General features: G+C 44.3%; 1 protein-coding gene across 2 annotated transcripts; it reads right to left on the bottom strand.

The window, feature by feature from the left end:
- Window positions 1-145: 145 nt before the first annotated feature.
- LOC109895553 (transcription factor E2F8) lies at window positions 146-12,451 on the bottom strand. 2 transcript variants are annotated; one of them, XM_020489324.2, is made up of 14 exons: window positions 12,106-12,451; window positions 10,949-11,024; window positions 10,496-10,744; window positions 10,227-10,380; window positions 9,651-9,965; window positions 9,284-9,445; window positions 8,916-9,053; window positions 8,437-8,631; window positions 8,246-8,333; window positions 7,610-8,114; window positions 7,181-7,450; window positions 2,183-2,309; window positions 1,694-2,028; window positions 146-1,421 (listed from the first exon to the last, which is right to left on the bottom strand). In XM_020489324.2, the coding sequence occupies exons 1-14, from the start codon at window positions 12,165-12,167 to the stop codon at window positions 1,248-1,250; spliced, it is 2,850 nt and encodes a 949-aa protein (XP_020344913.1). In that variant the 5' UTR covers window positions 12,168-12,451; the 3' UTR covers window positions 146-1,247. The 2 variants fall into 2 exon arrangements, with proteins under 2 accessions (XP_020344913.1, XP_020344915.1); XM_020489326.2 differs by lacking the exon at window positions 12,106-12,451 and adding an exon at window positions 11,277-11,405.
- Window positions 12,452-15,130: the final 2,679 nt, after the last annotated feature.

Below are 15,130 nucleotides of genomic sequence, written 5' to 3'. Positions count from 1 at the left end.
ATTGAAGGCATGTACTGTATTTACTGTTGGATATGAAACCACCTTGATCATATTCATACTCTAGACTAATGCTATAGGACACCAACATATCGTTGACCATGTATTCATCAACCGAGGGAGACAGTAAAGAATACATGAACAGAGACCGGCTTAAAAATATGTTTATTTACCATTTTATATACAAGGACATCTGAGCTGAATGTAATGCTTAAAGTCCATTCCTTATACATTAAGATTAAATTTCAATTACGTGATTTGCCTAAGGTAGGACACCATCGCATACATTCACCCCTTACAGTTGAATCACATACATTCCAGCTTTTTAAGGGTAACAGTTAATTAACATGTACAACGTGCAAAACTGTTTTCTTGCCAATTTTACACATACAAAAACAGTTCATCGACAATACTTTTCAAAAAGAAAATTCTCTTTTAGTCATTAAAGTCCCGCTGTCACATATTAATGTCATCCCGGTGAACGGAGGTTAAGTTGTTGTTCTTCTCTATGGCACGTTGATGATGTAAATGAGACTTCAATACAACTTCTCTTTGAGAAATGTTGAAATACTCAGCCAGCATATTAGATTTTGGCAAACAACCCTTCAAAACCAAAATAAGACAGACCATTTCACTATTTAGACACAGAAAACACCCATCACCAGTTTAATACCTACTGGTGATCCCTAATCTTAAATCCATACATAAACCAGTATCAAAAGTATGCTGTAGTATTACACAGTAATATCCGGCATAGTGTCTCAAAGCCCCAGGGTTAAGAGTATTTACCATGGCTGGTCTCTCCATCAGAGTTATATTTGGAGCTGACGGTGACATGCAGCTGTTTCTGCATGGAGTTCACATACTTAGTTTTTCCCCCTGTAGAAATGGAATAAACCAGGGCTTCCGAAACTCGGTCCCCCGGCACCCTAAAAGGGAGCACGTTTTGGTTTTTGTCCTAGCACTACACAGCCGATTCAAATAATCATCAAGCTTTTGATCAGCTGTGTAGTGCAAAACCCAAAACGCGCTCCCCTTGGGGTCCTGAGGCCGAGTTTGGGAAACGCTGGAATAACCCATGGACTAGTTTAGGATTAAATCATTTGGAGACATCACATACCCTAAAACATAAAAATCACTCAACCTACAGTACGCCTTAACAATATGACAGTCAGACCATAGAAAACCATGCAGACATGCACAGACAGACAGACAGACAGACAGACACACGTTGTGTAGCAGCATAGTCTTTAGGTGTCCTCAGTGGTGACTTCCAGCTTCCTCTGAGGGATGTAAACGGTTTTAGCGCCCGCCGGCGCCGTGTGTCCGTGGCTGGTGGTTACCATGGTAGCCAGCGGGGAGAGGGAGACAGGGGTGTGGAAGAAACTGTGCTGGGTGAGGGCCGTCCCTTTGGGCGTGGTCACCTGAAGAGGAGGAGAGATAGACAACGACAGAGAAGTTAGCAGAGAAGTCAGTTAGCAGATGTTTGCAATCAACATCACACCTCGTTTATATAATCAGTGAGGCTATTTACACAAGCACTGAACCAGCAGCACACCATTATCAATTAGGGAGGGGTTTGACTGACTATGTGTTAAGCTTGGGGTTTGAGGCAGTGTGTGTGTGTGTGTGTGTGTGTGTGTGTGTGTGTGTGACAGTGTTTGTGTGGATGTATGTATGAAAGTATGCCGCTCACCTGCTGTAGGCTGATTAGCGTGAGTGGTTGCCCGTCTGGGCCGGTCATCTGGTGTTGGACTGGCACGGGGGACATGGGCTTAACGAAGACCATGCTGCCCCTCTGAGGCAGGGGCACGGAGCTGGGGTGCTCCGGGGTTTGGACAGTGCCAGGGCTGCAAGCAGGTACAGAGCCAGGCCCAGGGATGAGGCCCAGGTTCTGCAGGGTAAAGTTGAGAATGGCAGGGCTGGGGCTGTGGAAGCGGTGCCCCTGGGCAGAGAAGGGCGAGGCAGGGGGAGGCCTGTGGAGGGAGAGGCTGGTGGGGGTCAACTCCTGGGTCGGGGGAAGTCTAGAGCCTGGGAAAGAGAGAGGGGAAGACATGTTAATTAGTCATAAGATACAGATTTCCAGATTTAAGTCATCTGATACAGTATGCTTTACTCAAAGACGTAGTTCAAATTTGCGTTAGCATGTGTACGGACTGCAAATAAATGTTAAAGGTGTGTATACCTGCAGTGGGTGTGTGGTAGATGTAGGTGGGTGTGGAGGCTTTGCTGCTCTCGGGGTTGTGGATGTCTTTGTAGCTGAAGGGGGACTGCTGGGAGATGGGGATCAGGTAGCCAGTGGGGATCAGAGTCTGGAACACACACACAGAGAGAGTCATTAACACAGCATTATGGATGTAACGATTCACCGATATACATCGGTCCCAGATTCAAATGCTTAAGAATAAACGTGCGTCGGTACACAGACCGCAAACCGATCCAAATGTAGCATGCATTGGTCAGAAAAATCGATTCAAATGTTACAAATCACTGGTTCATAATTGTTGGGGGCTCTTTCTACCTCCCGAAAATCTCTCTTCTCTTTTGTGTTGAACTGCATGTAACTGACAGTCATTGATTGCCCGAACAACTCCAGGCAATATCAGTAGCCTAGTCAAACGTGCTTCACGTGCTGGGTCACTTGCAAATCTGTGTGGCACCTTCAGCATTGAAATACTAAAATGGCTTGCGTGATATTAAGATTGTGACAACCTATGTGATTTGCTAGGTTATTGTTACCGGTGCACTGTTGAAAATAGTGTTTTACTAGAATTAAAGTAAACACTCAGAGACAACTCTCACCTGGCTTTTCCTGCTGAAAGGGGAGTACAATAGATGTCATTTGGATTATTCAGGTTCACCATCAGCAATAGTTTTGGAAGATTTGCTTTTAACAATCAGTATGCCAAACATTAGGAACACCTTCCAAATAGAGTTGCGTGGCGGTGAAATACATTCCAAAGTTGTGAAATGTTTTCATTGGCTATGTCATAGCAATATACAACAATATATTGATACATTCCCTGACTTAGGATCACCACTTTATTTTAAGAGAAATGTCAGAATAGTAGAGAGAATGATTAATTTCAGCTTTTATTTCTTTCATCACATTCCCAGTGGGTCAAAAGTTTACATGCTACCAAATACTAATTGAGTGTATTGCCTTTACATTGTTTAACTTAGGTCAAACGTTTTAGGTAGCCTTCCACAAGCTTACCACAATAGGTTGGGTGAATTTTGGCCCATTCTGCCTGACAGAGCTGGTGTAACTGAGTCAGGTTTGTAGGCATCCTTGCTCACACACACACACACACACACCCTTTTCAGTTCTGCCAACAAATGTTCTATAGGATTGAGGTCAAGGCTTTGTGATGGCCACTCCAATACCTTGAGTTTGTTGTCCTTAAGCCATTTTTTTCACAACTTTGGAAGTATGCTTGGGGTAATTGTCCATTTGGAAGACCCATTTGCGACCAAGCTTTAACTTCCAGACTGATGTCTTGAAAGGTTGCTTCAAAATATCCACAATTTTCAATTCCTCATGATGCCGTCTATTTTGTGAAGTGCACCAGTCCCTCCTGCAGCAAAGCACCCCCACAACATGATGCTGCCACCCCAGTGCTTCAAGGTTGGGATTGGCTTGCAAGCCTCCCCCTTTTTCCTCCAAACATAAAGATGGTCATTATGTCCAAACAGTTCAATTTTTTTTTTCATCAGACCAGAGGACATTTCTCCAAAAAGTACAATCTTTGTCCCCATGTGCAGTGGCAAACCATAGTCTGTCTTTTTTATGGCGGTTTTGGAGCAGTGGCTTCTTCCTTACTGAGTGGCCTTTCAGCTTATGTCGATATAGAACTCGTTTTATTATGGATATAGATACTTTTGTACCCATTTACTCCAGCATTTTCACAAGGTCCTTTGCTGTTGTTCTGGGATTGATTTGCACTTTCCGCACCAATGTTCATTAATCTCTAAGAGACAGAACGCATCTCTTTCCTGAGCAGTATGACAGCTGCGTGGTCCCATGGTGTTTATACTTGCATACTATTGTTTGTAGAGATGAACGTGGGACCTTCAGGCGTTTGGAAATTTCTTCCAAGGATGAACCAGACTTGTGGAGGTCTACATTTTCTTTTCTGAGGTCTGATTAGAGGGCTGATTTATTTTGATTTTCCCATGATGTCAAGCAAAGGGGCACCGAGTTTGAAGGTAGGCCTTGAAATACATTCACAGGTACGCCTCCAATTGACTCAAATTATGTCAATTAGCCTATCAGAAGCTTTAAAGCCATGACATCATTTTCTGGAATTTTCCAAGCTGTTTAAAGGCACAGTCAACTTAGTGTATGTAAACTTCTGACCCACTGGAATTGTGATACAGTGAATTATAAGTGAAATAATCTGTCTGTAAACAATTGTTGGAAAAATGACTTGTGTCAAGCACAAAGTATATGTCCTAACCGACTTGCCAAAACTATAGTTTGTTAACAAGAAATTTGTGGAGAGGTTGAAAAACAAGTTAATGACTCCAACCTAAGTGTATGTAAACTTCTGACGTCAACTGTACACACTAGCCTATATACACACACACACACTGCACTGAAACACAAAACCGACACACACACACCGACAACACAAACACTCATTATATTCTGCTGCTACTCTGTTCTTCATTTTACTCTTATTATTATCGATCCTGATGCCTAGTCACTTTACCCTGCCTTCATGTACATATATCTCAATTACCTCATACCCCTGCACATTGATCTGGTACCCTCTGTATAGCTCCATTCTTGTGCATTTTATTTCTTGTGTTACTAGTTTGAAACTTTGCATCGTTGGGAAGGGCTCGTAAGCAAGCATTTCACGGTAAAGACTACACCCGGTGTATTCGGCGCAGGTGACAAATATATACACTGCTCAAAAAATTAAGGGAACACTAAAATAACACATCCTAGATCTGAATGAATGAAATATTCTTATTAAATACTTTTTTCTTTACATAGTTGAATGTGCTGACAACAAAATCACACAAAAATTATCAATGGAAATCAAGTTTATCAACCCATGGAGGTCTGGATTTGGAGTCACACTCAAAATTAAAGTGGAAAACCACACTACAGGCTGATCCAACTTTGATGTAATGTCCTTAAAACAAGTCAAAATGAGGCTCAGTAGTGTGTGTGGTCTCCACGTGCCTGTATGACCTCCCTACAACGCCTGGATATATTCCTGATGAGATGGCGGATCAGGAGACCACCTGACATGATGACTCCTTGCTGTCCCCAGTCCACCTGGCCATGCTGCTGCTCCAGTTTCAACTTCCACCTGACTGTGCTGCTGCTCCAGTTTCAACTGTTCTGCCTTATTATTATTATTCGACCATGCTGGTCATTTATGAACATTTGAACATCTTGGCCATGTTCTGTTATAATCTCCACCCGGCACAGCCAGAAGAGGACTGGCCACCCCACATAGCCTGGTTCCTCTCTAGGTTTCTTCCTAGGTATTGGCCTTTCTAGGGAGTTTTTCCTAGCCACCGTGCTTCTACACCTGCATTGCTTGCTGTTTGGGGTTTTAGGCTGGGTTTCTGTACAGCACTTTGAGATATCAGCTGATGTACAAAGGGCTATATAAATAAATTTGATTTGATTTGATCTCCTCCCAGACCTGGACTAAAGCATCCGCCAACTCCTGGACAGTCTGTGGTGCAATGTGGCGTTGGTGGATGGAGTGAGACATGATGTCCCAGATGTGCTCAATTGGATTCAGGTCTGGGGAACAGGCGGGCCAGTCCATAGCATCAATGCCTTCCTCTTGCAGGAACTGCTGACACACTCCAGCCACATGAGGTCTAGCAATGTCTTGCATTAGGAGGAACCCAGGGCCAACTGCACTAGTATATGGTCTCACAAGGGGTCTGAGGATCTCATCTCGGTACCTAATGGCAGTCAGGCTACCTCTGGAGAGCACATGGAGGGCTGTACGGCCCCCCCAAAGAAATGCCACACCACAACTGACACCCTGCCAAACCGGTCATGCTGGAGGATGTTGTAGGCAGCAGAACGTTCTCCACGACGTTTCCAGAATCTGTCACGTGTGATCATTGTGAACCTGCTTTCATCTGTGAAAGAGCACAGGGGTGCCAGTGGCGAATTTGCCAATCTTGGTGTTCTCTGGCAAATGCCAAACGTCCTGCACGGTGTTGGGCTATAAGCACAACCCCCACCTGTGGACGTCGGGCCCTCATACCACCCTCATGGAGTCTGTTTCTGACCGTTTGAGCAGACACATGCACATTTGTGGCCTGCTGGAGGTCATTTTGCAGGGCTCTGGCAGTGCTCCTCCTTGCACAAAGGCGGAGGTAGCGGTCCTGCTGCTGGGTTGTTGCCCTCCTACGGCCTCCTCCACGTCTTCTGATCTACTGGCCTGTCTCCTGGTACCGCCTCCATGCTCTGGACACTACACTGACAGACACAGCAAACCTTCTTGCCACAGCTCGCATTGATGTGCCATCCTGGATGAGCTGCACTACCTGAGCCACTTGTGTCGGTTGTAGACTCCGTCTCATGCTACCACTAGAGTGAAAGCACCGCCAGCATTCAAAAGTGACCAAAACATCAGCCAGGAAGCATAGGAACTGAGAAGTGGTCTGTGGTCACCACCTGCAGAACCACTCCTTTATTGGGGGTGTCTTGCTAATTGCCTATAATTTCCACCTGTCTATTCCATTTGCACAACAGCACGTGAAATTTATTGTCAATCAGTGTTGCTTCCTAAGTGGACAGTTTGATTTCACAGAAGTGTGATTGACTTGGAGTTACATTGTGTTGTTTAAGTGTTCCCTTAATTTTTTTGAGCAGTGTATATTTTTTATTATATGAATGTGTTCATGCAACAAAAGGTTGTGCATAGAATCGTTCCCTAATCAAACAGAATCGTATCGCATCGGTTTGTTCCCTAATCAAACCGAATCGCACAGAATCATTTCAAACTAAAACGTATCTGTCCTGTTTTAGAGCCCATATATCTGGATACCTATCCAATCTTCTTGAAAGGGAAAGATGCACATCCGTACACATCATCCAAAGATACTATTCACACACAGCATCTAAAGCCAAGTGTTTTCAGTTAACACCAGTATCGGTCTTTTAGCTGTGTGTGTGTGTGTCTTGTGTGTTTACCTCTGTGTGTAGGTGGTGGGGGGTCAGTGGAACAGCTCTGACCGGCGTGAGCCCTGCCTCGCTGTCTGAGGTCGCGACCTTCTCCCCCAGGAAGGTCTCCAGGTTCTGCTCCAGTGTCTGATTGGCTGCGGCGGCCACGGAGCTCCCAGGTGTGTTGACAAACTCAGGGTCCAGGTGGAGGGCTCGGGGCGAGGGACGGTTGGAGAGGAGTTCCCCGCGACGCGCCTTCAGACGAGCCTGGAGGATCTCACACAGCTTAGGAGACGTGTCCTGGAGGAGAGGAGAGAGAGGTGGGTTAGCTTCGTATGACCGTTGCTATTACTATTTAACATGCTTGTTTATTTGTATGACATTGCCAAAGTTCTCTGCTAGTGACATGTCCCCTCACATTCTGGTCAAAGTAGGTACAGTGTAAAGAACAGGTCTTACCCTGGTGCTGGGGTCAATCTTCTTGGCCTTGGAGGGGCTTTCCTCAGAGGGTCTCTTTGAACACACACGTTTTAGTGCCGAGGGGCTGCTGGTTGGCAGGTTGTTCGTAGCAGGCGAGTGGCTGTGCACTGTGGCATCACTCGGGCTCCGCCCCGTCTTATCCTCGAAGGTCATGGAGCGCACAGCGAGGCTGGTTGGCTGAGGTCTGGTTAGGGGGTGTGGCCTGAAGGAGTGGTGCATGTAGACGGCGTAGGGTCCACCTCCCAGGAGTTGGGGCAGCAGCACAGGGATGAGGGGTGAACACTGGGCAGGGTGGAAGGACATTGCCCCAGTAGGTTGGGGGGTGAACTGTGCCTGTGGGGTGAGGTGGACAGTGCTGGCACGGGGTTCTGTGGGTGTTAATACTGGTGGCTGGGGAGCTCCTGGATTTTTAGAAGCTTTCTGTTCATGATCTGGCACTGTCTTAGTCACAGTAACTGCAGGCTTAGGTGTCCTGTCAACAACCCTGGAACAAGACAAGACTCATTGTAACATCTGACGGTCTGAGTTGATGTTAACAAGGAAATGTAGAATACTTCTGGTTTATTTAGAAGACTAAAGGATACGATACTGCAATGAGAATCAGGCAGCACTTACTTGTTTGATTGCTGGTCAAGCTGGATCTTACAGATTGCCGCTAGTTGGGCCATTTTGGTGGGAAAGAACTCGCTGCTCGAGGAATCATCTGAAAAGAAAAACAGAAGCTAATCTAGACACCAAACTCACTTAAAAACATCTGAACACTACATCTCCCAGACTCTAATGTCTAGATATCTCCCAGGACTTACTCTTGACAGGGCTGGTGGGGGCCGAGTTGATCTTGCGTCGGTCTTCCTGGATGCTCTTGGCCAGTTTGATGAGGGAGGGGTGGCGGGTGAAGCTGTGTTTGCTCCCCGGAGAGGAAAATAGATTTTTGGCACAGTTGTCTATGGAGGTACGAGACTCAAGTGTCCTCTTGGTAGTGGCTGTAGTGGCAGCGGTCTCTATGTTTGAATTGAAACAAAAAGACAAGATTTAGTCTGGTGAACTGAGAGAGGCAGGTTGGACACCATTACAGATTAAATGGTTCTGACTTAAAGCTCATATAAACCACTAGGTTGTATAGCAAAGGTTCAGCATAGCTTCAATGGCACAGGGTACTTCTATATAATGTAGAAATCGAGGACATGTGATGCCTATAAAAAGCCTTGTGATAGTGTTATTATGTATGGTAACCCCTTCAAGTGAAGTATTATTGGGAAGACTGTGTGTTCTGATAAGTACTTACCCTTCACACTGGGGAAGTCCTCAGGGCCGGTCCATTCAAAGGCTGGCTTCCTCCCTCTTTCCTCTGTCACGTGGACCTTCTCTATCAGCTTCAGGCTCCGCAGCACGTTGGCTATATCATACAGCCTGCGGACCTTAGCTGCAAACACACACACACATTCAAACATTAGACTCATCACCAGATAAAGACCGTACGGTCTTAACACACTTGGTTGAAGCATCTCGGTGTGCAGAATCGTACTTATTGCACCAACTACACACTCAACTTTTAACCATAAAGCTTGTGTCCAAGCTAGAAACGTGCTGAAAGAACACAGGATGTGCCAGAAGCGTGAAGGACTGCTTTGCCCACATGGACTCAACACTCACTCTTGAACTTGCTCTTGTCCTGATCAGCCACCTGGTCCTCTCCAATGAGGATCCTGGCAGCCACCTCCAAACTGACCACCCGAGGCGTGGACACCAGGAACAACATGACAAACTTCTGGCTCATCACCCTCAGAGACTTGTCCTTCCTGCTGTTCACCGAGGCTGGAGAGAACACAGGTGAATAATAGCAAGGTTATTATATAGCCAAGACCATGGTCACTCCGTTCAGCCCACTGAAACAAGAAATATCTACAGGGAAAACCTTTTCTTCTACAAAAGCCTTGCAGTACAGGACCAATCATGCTACATATTACGAACGATTGTATAAATAGCTCGTAATCAAACCAGGTTCAACCTGGCCTCTCACCTGCTTTAAACTCCACCCCAGGAAGCTCCACAAAGAACATCTCCTTCTGGCCCCCTCCTCCTCCCTCCACTTCCCCCACCTCCTCATTCTCCTTCTCGTCTCCGTCCGAGTCAAACTCCCTTTCCAGGCTGCGCTGGCGGATCTGCTGCATCTGTTGCCCGTAGCGATGCTCCTCGCCCACCTGCCGCAACTTGGCCAGGGTCTGTGGCAGGTTAGCGCGTCCGTGCCATGTGTAGCGATTCTTTGCTAGCCGGCTGACAATGTGCAGGCTCTCCAGCACATTCATGATGTCATAGATGCGCCTGCGCTCCACGTCTGTTCGGACAGAGAAGAGTGAATGCGAGTTGAATAAACAGGAGTAAAGTGGTCTTGTTTGTATACGGCCTGTCTATAGTTTGTAACTGCTTATTTACAGCATCAGCATATAGGCCTAAGCTTAGGGAATACATGCTGTAGTTATTGCATTCTTCAAAAAACTACATTTGAAAATGTAAGGGTAATATAGCTCGACTATTCTGAGAAAAAAATGAAATGGGAATTAAAGACAATGAGAGAGAGAAGTAAAACAGGACGTACTAAGCTCTGCAGCAACATCATCCAGACTGATGTCGTTGTTGAGTGCAGGGTTGGGGTAATCGGGGTAGCGGGCAAGGAACTTGTGACAGAGCAAACCCAGACTCTTCTCTTTTCTGCTGATCTGTTTCTCCCCTTCCTCTCCAAGCTCAGGGTCCTATGGGTGAAAAGGAAATAGATCAAACAGGCAATCAATACATTTCTAAGGTCTTAGCTGCAGACTCATTCATGTGTGTGTGTGTGTGTGTGTAAGTGAGTGTGTATTATTTTACCATGGCATCCCCTCCCTCAGGGTCCATACACAGCTCTTTCTCTCTGTTCCTGATCTCAGGGCTGGCAGCGCTGATCAGCATTTTCAAATTGGAGGTTGGAGTCCAAGGCTCACTAGGTCCAGTTTCCTTTCCTTTAGTTGGGGTCGTAAGGGGTCCCATGTTGGATTGAATCTCTGTTAGCACAGTGCCTTGGGTAGATACTTTCCTTGGTGTTGTTGTCAGTACTTGTGGCTCTGCAAAGACATTACCCTGTTGGACAAAGTAATTAAATAGCAGAGTATTTAAGGATGTCATGGTTAGAGTTAGTTTATCTAACAGTCAGTCAAATGCCCTTGAACATACCTTAAACAGAATCTGCTATACAGCACATTAACTACTATATAAACACTAAGATAGTAACCTGGATTTTTTTTTAAACAACAGAAACATGTAAGTTAACTAGCAATTACTAACCTTGTGATTAGAGGTGGTGGTTTGTGTTTTATGGCTCAGATTCTGTGATTCGGGTAAAGTGCTCGACATTTTCCACCTAAATTTCAATCAAACACAGGATGTAAGACTGATATTAGCAAACAACAACCAAAAAGCAGTGTCTAGCTAGTTAGACTAATAACAGTTAACATTAGCAAGCGGATCAATGTATTTGATTCACTTAAATCTAAGTTTCACAAAATGTTCTAGGTTTTAGTTCCCGTTTCTTAACCGCATTACATGTATTCGGCGTTAACATACACTAATGATATAGCTAGCAGCTACGCCTCTAATTTAAAATCACATTTACCAAATAATACCGTTCCTCTTGTTCGACTACCTACACGAATCTTAAAAATCGAATCGAACCAAAAATATCAGAGTTAATGCTTGACGGTAAATGACATGCACTCTATCGAATGAGCAAGCGAAACGGTTTCAACGAACACGCCTCTATTTGCGACAAGCAACCAGTGAGAATGAGGCGGGAGATGACCTCAAGGAAATTCGGACCGTCCCGCGCAGGTAAATTTAAAATAAAAAAAATCTTGGCGCGGAAGTTCCAGACACATTCCAAATGACACAACCCGGAACATTGAAATGTGAAACGCACGGATAACTTGGGATATTTGACATAACTTCTAGTGCACGAAAGCAAGCCCGCATGAATAAACGAGTGTATTTTTTTTCTTTGCGTTAGAAGTTAATAAAGGCTGGCAGAATAAAATTGTATCGCTTTCCAACTCGTTTGTTAGCCAGCTAATGAGCTATTGCGCGGGTTAATGTCACCACCGCACGGGTTTCTAATCAGCTGGCTCGCTAGCTACGTCTTCAAAAACCACCACATTTTTTTTTGCTAGCTATAAGTCACACATACGCGCCTTAATACTTCACAAGAGGTATATTAAATATGATAGAAACTACAAATACACATCCATATTGCATGGGATTCCATGCAATATGGATAGCAATAGCTAGCTGACCAGCAAGCCACGTACAGTAAGGCGTGGGTTATAACTCTATGATTCCCAACAAATGGTGTAAAGTACAGTAGCGATCTAGCTAAAGGTGATGAAGATCTGACTGACGATCAGTCCCATAAAAAGCAATGAAGACCACAAATATATGTAGTTACTTACCTTATAGCACTGGTTACATTTGTACACCGCTCATTCTTGTTCGCATCCCCAGCTAAAGGCATCGGTGATAAAAGTGTGCTTGGCTGACAAAACAATCCTAATTATCTGGAACCATTTAGAAATGTTGTAAATGTCCCCATGCAAATTCGTAACCAGGCGGTCAGCTAATTCACACTAAAGGTGTAAAACGAGAGACAAAATGACTTTTGTCCTGTAGTTATACCCAAGTGAGTAAAATACGTTTATTTCAGGACCATTTCATTTGTCCCGCCTAGTTTCACGCATTCAGCACTTTCGCCACCGGATAGAGCCAACCTCCTTGTGCAACTACTCACAGGCGGGGGTGCCTGATATCTTGCCAGAAAAAAACTCAATTACATTTTGTGCAATATTTTGCTAACGTTAAATGTGGCTACATCTATTTCAACAGCTTCCCATAGTTGATTTTTATCTAATTTTTGCGAAGAAGAAAAAACGACTATACAGCAGAGGTGGCTGTTGGGAGGAGCTATTTTGCAGGACAGGCTCATTATAATAGCTGAAAGGTTTTTCTGGAACTTAGTCGAACACTTCAGACATATGGAAACCACGTTTGACTCCGTTCTAAAGTCCATTCCAGCCATTATAATGAATCCTTCCTTCTATAGCTGCTGCCACCAACCTCATCTGATATAAAGTACCCCCATAAACGTATATAATAGTACCACAGTTTCTTAGTAACCATATCGGAGTAGCCATTCTGTAAAATCTTACCGTATCATGCAAACTACATGCATATACTAGCACAGACGGTAACATGCTGTTTCAATTTGTTGGAGATAAAAATGAATGAAATACAAGTAAATGTATACCATACATATATCTCCACAAAATACTCAAACTTATTTCAACAATGTCATTTTGAACGATTAATTGGGATTGGTGTTTTATTTTGTGCGTCGACTTTGCACAGAATTGCTCTAGGCATGAGACATTCGATACAATGTCGCTAGATGGCCCCAAAATCATTCTTTCTGTGAGTATCCATGGAAACGGATGGCGCAGGGGAGCTGGTGGAGAAAACGCTGGGCGCATTGGGCGCACTCGTCAGTGACGTGATGTTATCGATCGAGGAGAGAGTGGGACCTTGCTGAGGAAAGCGAAGCAGGCACTGGCTGTGAAGGAAACGGGAAAGGAGGGAAGGTAACGTTAAGCGAGCGATGTGCTGTAGGGAGCATTTCGTCCTTGAAGGGAAACGTTACATTCGTTGCTGCTGCTGATGTGTTGGGTGAGTAGCTACTTCCCACCCTTTACTTAAATTCACTCTATTTCTTATGATTTTAAGTTAGGTTACGTCTATTTCAAAAGCTTTCCATAGTTTATTTTCCACCTTTAATTTTGGTGAGCGACCCCATATCATAGCAAAGGAAATGCAGCACCTTCCTTATCGGAATGCAGGGTGATATACCATCATCCATATTGCCTCTTGCATGTTTATTATTTGGAAATGTATGTGCAGAAATTGTTGAGGGCTTGCTTTGCATAACTGATTTAGCTACAATCGTTAGTTTAATACACTATGTAACTATTGCATGCGGCTCACGCTACGCCCAATGCACCTGCCTAATACAACTCTCGCTGTTGGTTTTCATGAAGCTCCAGCCAGAGAACCTGCCATTTCATCCTGAAATTCTGAAAACTCATGCATTATTTTTATTTTTCTATAACATTCTCAGGTAGCCAGCCTCCACCTCACGTTAGTGGCCTACTAACCCTTATTTGAGTTATTGTCAGCAATTTATGCCGTTACAGTCAATGTTGAATACGTATCTATTCATATCATTGACACTTTATTGTCTGAGATGATTGTGTATTCTTCCAAACCAATTACAACTTCAAGCAGTAATTTATTGCATGTACCCTATACATTTGCAAGTGACATAACATGGGACATTTTGATGGGGGTGAGGGCCAGAAAAACATCTGAACTAATCACAAGTGTCCACAGTGGCTCGCAGGTCTGTGTACCCACACATGCAGAGAGAAAAAAAAGGTTTTGTGAAATTCCTGCAATTCTACATATTTTGCAATGGGGTGTAGAGAAAATGTTGCAGTTTTAAAGTAAGCTTTCTGCAATTCTACATATTTTGCCGTGGGGCTGAGAGAAGATTTTGCAATTTTACAACTAATTTCATACAATTCTACTCATTTTGCCAATTCAACCATGATTACTATACATTTACATAGCTGGCTACACTAATTTACCAATCAATTTTTTTGGCTGACATGCTAATTGAGTGACTGTAAGTGATGGACATAAAAATAACCATATTTCGAAATGGTACATTGAGAGACCCCGACTGAGTTCCTAAATATTGTTGCATGGTGTTGTCTAATTGGTAGCTTGGTTAAACATATATATTTTTTACCCATCCAGTTGTGCAAATGGAATAGTTTGGTGACTATCACAGGTTAATCCAGCAGACTTTACAGGGCTCTTGATTTTACAATGGAGGAATGTTGGCCCTGTGGGAATAGGGAGCCATGATCATATCCAGGGAGAAGATTAGAGGTTTTCACACTGGGTGAAAGCTTGAGGAGAGAGGGCCACCATGGTTGTGGAGCTCCGGATCTCAGGACCCCTGCCTATCCCCTGATGCCCAGTCTGGGTCAGCCTCAGTGGGCTCAAAACTACAGCTGAGAGCCATGGAGTGACAACATAACTCCCTGAGCTAGCTCCACCCAGGACATACCCCCATGAGATAGCTTGTTGGGTGTTTTTTTTTTCTCCCACAAAGATTTTGGACCAATAGTGATTTTGGATGAAAGAGTGGGGGGTTTGATTGACTTTGGAATAAGCAATTATCTTTGTTTCTGGGAGAGGATATTTGATTGGATATTTTTTAACAAAGAAGGGACTGTTGGATATTGTAGAAGCGAGAGAAAATGGAATCAGGAGCAGAGGCATCCCCGCAGCAGCACCAGAGGAGGAAACCTGTGATGCACGGTCTGGAAGACCAGAAACGGGTGAGTGACCAAACCTTTC

This window comes from Oncorhynchus kisutch, linkage group LG8 (genome assembly GCF_002021735.2).
Source record: "Oncorhynchus kisutch isolate 150728-3 linkage group LG8, Okis_V2, whole genome shotgun sequence".
Classification (NCBI taxonomy): domain Eukaryota; kingdom Metazoa; phylum Chordata; class Actinopteri; order Salmoniformes; family Salmonidae; genus Oncorhynchus; species Oncorhynchus kisutch.
This window is presented reverse-complemented; position numbering and strand designations above follow the sequence as displayed.